Source organism: Syngnathus scovelli, chromosome 7 (assembly GCF_024217435.2).
Source record: "Syngnathus scovelli strain Florida chromosome 7, RoL_Ssco_1.2, whole genome shotgun sequence".
Lineage (NCBI taxonomy): Eukaryota > Metazoa > Chordata > Actinopteri > Syngnathiformes > Syngnathidae > Syngnathus > Syngnathus scovelli.
The window spans coordinates 4,919,260-4,924,610 of NC_090853.1; the positions used below are offsets into that span (position 1 = coordinate 4,919,260).

The window sequence follows — 5,351 nt, forward strand, 5'->3', positions numbered from 1 at the left end:
CATGGAAATTTGTTGGCAACGACACACCTCACGGGTTACGCGGAGTGTTAGAACACTCACACCCTTTTAGAAACCACGGTTTACTGAGCACAAATGCCTTTTTGTTTTTGTTCTACAAGATGAGTTAACATCGGAGTACAGCTGTTGATTTAGTTTTTTTTAAATATCCTTACCACTTTGTGACTTTTAGTGCTTCTTGGAACGACTGCACTTCATGGCGAATGTGTCAACAACATCTGCTGTTGCTGGAAAGTCCGCTCGAGAGGTATCTTAAACGTGCTCAAAACGATCTTAAGTCACAATCCTGCTTGTCGTTAATATTTTTACAGCTCCAGACGGATAATGCAGGGATTTTTACATTTTTTTCTTAATGTTGCAATGCTCCGATTGTGACGACGGTGTTATGTAGCATTATCCTTTATATTGGTGTTAAAACAGATCTGATATTAACATGATTGCAGAGGTTGCATCCAGTTCTTCATGGAGCTGCGGGTGACTGCCAGCCATTGCCGTCTTATCAGGAATACCCCGCGCCCCGGCCTTTCATCACCCCACCAAGTGACGTTCATGTCCCCCATCGACCTCCATCACCCAGCAAAGGCTATCCTGAGACCAACAGTGCAGGTTAGTTGTCATTTTATGCACATCATTTCTGCAAGCATTGGTGCACTAGTGTGTGTTTCAGAGCTCCATGGTTACTGCAACATGATGCCACACTGCTTGGCTGCATTGACATCTGCCCTCCGGACCCTCCTCTTGTGTCTGCACAGCCATCTTGTCGGCATTGAGGCATCTCCAGGAAAAGATCAGGAAGTTGGAGCTGGAGAGCAAACGAGACGAACTCGTAAGGAGAGAAACACCGCGTCCGCACACCACTAGGATGAGTCTGAGGACCTCAACTAGCCAAACGGACATGGGGAGAGTGAGGGATACTCAGTCCAACTGCAACCAAGGTGAGTGATGAGGACACCAAAGGCACTTTATGGCAATATTAACCCTCGCGTCGTTTGTGTAGCGTTAGTCACCCAACTTGCGGCTGCAGAGTCTCGCTGTCTGAATCTGGAGCGTCAGCTGGATCACATGAGGAAGACGTTGCACAACGCCCAGGGAGAGAAGAAGAGCCTTCTAAAACAGCAAGTTAGTAAAAGCAATTAAAAATCTTGATATACGTTCATACAACATTTGTGGGTCAAGTTACTGATTTCCTAATTTTGGTGTTCAGGTGACCATAAATGCGCCGAGGTCCACGCACGAACAAACCACAACGGAGTCTGAGCGTGTCCAGCTGCAGAAAATATTACGACTGGAGCAGGAATATCTCAGACTGACACGCACTCAGGCCCAAGCTGAGGTATGGAGGAAAAAAACTATTTAGTACAAGCAAATACTTGGGGAGTGATTCTTTTGTCTACCACTAGAGGGAGCCCGTATACAACAAGTGGGATTTGATTAGAATGACTTGCCCGTTTTGATGACGTTAGGTCAAAACAGGTAGTCTCAATAAATGATTTTCAAAAATTATGACGTCATCTCAGGTGAAGATTCAAGAGTTGGAGCAGAAACTGCAGGAAGAGGAGCACCAGAGAAAGTTGGTCCAGGACAAAGCAAACCAGGTAAACCAGTAATTTTAACATGCTCACCTGCATGGGCTTCATCACGCTTGTCATCTGCTCCTCAGCTGCAGTCGGGTTTGGAGGTCAACAGAATCCTGCTGCAGTCGACCTCGCCGCATCTCGAAGACAGGAAGTCGATTTTAAAGGTATGCTGGACATAGGAAACTACTGGTTTCTAGACTAACCATATTTATTATTTTTCAGAATAAGTCTTCCCACTGGGAACCTCACTACAGACTGAATCTCAACGATGTACCTTTTGTGACTGGCACGGTAACGACCATCTTGTACTTCTCCACTTCCTGTCCTCTTTTTAACACGGTCTTGAATCGTTGCAGTCGGTAGGCGGCAGCCACTCGGTCCGAGCCAACGTGCAGTCGGTTTTGTCTCTCCTGAAGCGCCATCAGCCTCAGCTGTGCAACAGCCGCGTCCTCGCCAGAAGCAACAACGCCGTCCGCTCGGGTCGGACAAACCGGCGCCATTCGGACGGTTCCCCTGGCTCCGCCTCCTCTGCCAGTGGGGAGCTGTCGGAACTTCTACAGGCGCTGCAGGAGGAGCTCAGAATTTTGAGCTTGTGCGTGCATTATTTTTTTGTTTAATTGATAAAAAAAAGAAAAAGCACGTTTTTTTTTTTTTCCATTTTTTTTTTCAGAGAGCAAGACGAACTGATGCGCGAGCTGGAGCGCAGTGCTTCTCTTCAGGAGCGAAGACAGCTACAGCGTGAGCAGGAGACCTTGCTCCTCAAAATGGAACGCAAAGGAGAACAGATTAGTCAAATCTACAGGCACAAAATTCAGGTAGGCACACAAAAATGTGTTAGCCCAAGACATTCGTTTATTTCATAACATTTACATGTGCTGTCTATAGATGAGGAAATTAAAAAAGGAGGCGTGCCGGAAGAATCCAACCAGGGTGAACGCAGTGAAACCAGGAGAAAATAGCAAGCACACTCTCCGGCTGCTCAAGGACATGAAAGCTCTGCAGACATCTTTAACATAGAGAAAGAAATACTACAAATGAATTTAAATCCATTTTAAAGTGCATCTTAACAAATCCCTCTTGTCACTTTGGCTTAATGTTTGCTACAAGCATTCAGCTGTGGATTATAAAAGGTTTACAGACTCTAGACCGAACGGGTGTGTAGACTTTTTATAACCATTAAAGCATTTACCTCGACTTTTTTTCTACACTTCAATGCAGGACATTCCGCAATCTATAACAAAAAAATGGTGCCGACAAGTCTGTCTTGTGTTGTAAAAGTATTCCTTGTGTTGATTGATGGCTTTTGTTTTTTGTTTAAATCTTTTTTTTAGCTTGACTGTGTTACCTTTACTGCATCTTAAATAAAAATACATATATTTGAGAGTGGGGATTTAACTTTTTTGTTTTTACAGGTATTACATATTTTAGAATTACTGCATTTTAGGTACATTAGTGAAAATGTATTTCATAGGTCAATTTAAAAACCTACATAGATTAGTTTATGAGTAATTATTTTGACTGTTTTCTACATAATCTATTTTCTTAAATTTGTCAATTTGGGCTTTTAGTTGTGATAGTCTTCAAAATTGTACAAAAGAAACCCCCAAAAAAACAAAGCACCACTATTGTGCAAGTGTACCTAATGTTGTGTCCCGCAGGTGCCACACATGAGACCCTCTTATTTCAATTTAAAAGAGCGAATGAATAATACATCGGTCATTGACTTAAAGTGCCTGCAAGAAAAAATGGGTCAGTCTTCTGTGAGGTTCCAAAACACTTGACCGCACCACACGTGATCATGTGTGCAAACGTCTCAACATCGGTGTGTAACTGGACGCCGATTACTTATGTTGCACCGCTGTGATCAAATCAACCCGTGAAGACCCAAAGCAATTTTAGGTGACTTAGAAGAAAAAAAAAAAAAGTGACCTAATTTAGAGTTCCTACAATCGTCTTCATGCAAGTGGGCACTTTTGTTTCTCTCACGACTCAGTATCAGTAATGGGGGTCAACTCGGTGTTTGAGGGGTCTTGAGGCTTGGCCAGAACTGGTTTGCTGGTGTAGATGTCGTCCACTGGTAGAAGAAATGTGACTGTTTTCACTTTGGCTCTGCCGGGGGGGGGGGGGGGGGGGACAAAGATGCGAAAAAGGGTTGTCATTTTTAGAACCTGATTTTGATTGCAATGTTTTTTATTTTTATTGTAATTCCGCTTTCAACCACTAGAGGGCAGCATAACAGGAAGCGTTTCAAGCTTGGCCTAGTTTTTACAAAAGATTATTATATTTTTGGGCAAAATTATAAAATTATTGTATCCCACTGACCATCTTGTTACTTTTGTTATAAAAATTCTGAATTCAGCTCTACATCAATGTGCAGCCGTACCTAATGAAGTGTCCATTACACATGCTTGCTCACCTAGTCTTTTGCACACATTCCTGAAGGGATGTCCTGTTTTTCGCTGAGGCCACGTCACTACTGACAGAGTGATCCGGGTTGCCATTTCCTCCCCGGACCTCCTCCTGTAGACGCCCCCATCCAAAGTGGCTCAGTCGTTCCCAGGGGTCCACTATACCCTTGGTCTGTGTCATCCCAGGTGTGCTTGAGCTCCTGGAATACCTTCGAACTGTCATGGCATTTTCTGAGGGGGAAAAGACATGCAAGATAGCAGTCATGGGTTGAAAGTATATAAAAAAAAAATTGAAATGATGCTGGCTACCTTCACATTCCTTAAATTGTCGCTTTAGAATGGGAGCAGATGCATTTCTCCTGAGATTCCCATATGGGTTTTCATGCTCTTCCTCTAAAACCCCTTCCTGTGTCTGCTCCTGGTCTTCTTCCTGGTCTTTTGTCAGCGCTCGGTTCTGCTCCTCTAACTTCCTGATCTCCTCCCGCATCTCCATGATGACACGGGCCAAGGTGCGGGTTCCCTCCATGGCGCCACTGCTGCGCTGCCAGAACCAGGGCTTCCCAAAAAGCGCGGCGGGTTCTTGATGCGGGTCGTGCCCCAGGACCTCTTGGTGCTGCCCGGCATTTAACATGCCGCCTGTACAATCTCAGTGTGGATCTTGGCTGTGACTACATGGTGCCTATACAGCTGATCCGTCTACAGGGGAACAGATCCGCCCGTCGCCCTTGGGGAGGATGTTTTATTCATCAGCACCCGGGTCCAGTTTCTGGAAAAACTACACAGGGGACCTTGCACGGCACGTGGGGACCTGAATCTGCTTTGTGGTTCTGAACGCAACACAGGGGCCATTTGCTATCTCTTTAGGTGTAATTTACAAAAATTATTTATGCAGTCCAGTATCAAACAGCGATTCCATGGATGGGGGTCACTTCTGGATAGCATTACCTGTTTTGAAGCAACCTGAGCCATCCACAGTCCAAGCACACCTAAGCCGGTACAGAAAGGACTGGAACTGAAATCAGCTGATTGTGCAAAACCGCCAAATGAAGTGATGAAAATGTGTCCGACTCTGGAAAGTAGAACTGTCGTAACATTAAAAATTAACAAAGCACTCTATGGTGCAACCATGACCTGCAAAACATTGACACCTGATCACTTGCATGCAGCACAGTACTTCACTTTAGTCAAGCCAATATATTTTGTGTCACTTGCCTTTCAGTGAAAGTTTCCCTTCTCATCATTTGGATCGCAACAATTAAAAAAATAATCAATTTTCTATAATGCTTGTCGTAATTCAGAAGAGTCTATCCAAACAAGTACAACCAAGTAATCACTCAATGCTAGCCTG

General features: G+C 44.3%; 2 protein-coding genes across 2 annotated transcripts; one reads left to right on the forward strand and one right to left on the reverse strand.

The window, feature by feature from the left end:
• The first annotated feature begins 20 nt into the window (after positions 1–20).
• cep57 (centrosomal protein 57) lies at positions 21–2,976 on the forward strand. The gene is made up of 11 exons (XM_049726784.2): positions 21–265; positions 462–624; positions 771–953; positions 1,016–1,137; positions 1,223–1,351; positions 1,536–1,613; positions 1,679–1,759; positions 1,818–1,886; positions 1,952–2,187; positions 2,266–2,410; positions 2,481–2,976. Exons 1-11 carry the CDS (start codon positions 215–217, stop codon positions 2,610–2,612), a joined length of 1,389 nt encoding a protein of 462 aa, XP_049582741.1. The 5' UTR covers positions 21–214; the 3' UTR covers positions 2,613–2,976.
• LOC125972804 (putative coiled-coil domain-containing protein 195) lies at positions 2,917–5,206 on the reverse strand. The gene is made up of 3 exons (XM_049726787.1): positions 4,313–5,206; positions 4,012–4,234; positions 2,917–3,704 (listed from the first exon to the last, which is right to left on the reverse strand). The coding sequence occupies exons 1-3, from the start codon at positions 4,632–4,634 to the stop codon at positions 3,578–3,580; spliced, it is 672 nt and encodes a 223-aa protein (XP_049582744.1). The 5' UTR covers positions 4,635–5,206; the 3' UTR covers positions 2,917–3,577.
• Between the last annotated feature and the right edge of the window lie 145 nt (positions 5,207–5,351).

Coding starts and splice junctions, on each gene's coding strand:
- cep57 (XM_049726784.2), top strand. CDS start 215: ATGGCGAATGTGTCAACAACATCTGCTGTTGCTGGAAAGTCCGCTCGA. Junction 954..1,015: donor TCAGTCCAACTGCAACCAAG/GTGAGTGATGAG, acceptor TCGTTTGTGTAG/CGTTAGTCACCCAACTTGCG. Junction 1,352..1,535: donor GCACTCAGGCCCAAGCTGAG/GTATGGAGGAAA, acceptor ACGTCATCTCAG/GTGAAGATTCAAGAGTTGGA.
- LOC125972804 (XM_049726787.1), bottom strand. CDS start 4,634: ATGTTAAATGCCGGGCAGCACCAAGAGGTCCTGGGGCACGACCCGCAT. Junction 4,235..4,312: donor ACAATTTAAGGAATGTGAAG/GTAGCCAGCATC, acceptor TTTCCCCCTCAG/AAAATGCCATGACAGTTCGA. Junction 3,705..4,011: donor GAATGTGTGCAAAAGACTAG/GTGAGCAAGCAT, acceptor CCCCCCCGGCAG/AGCCAAAGTGAAAACAGTCA.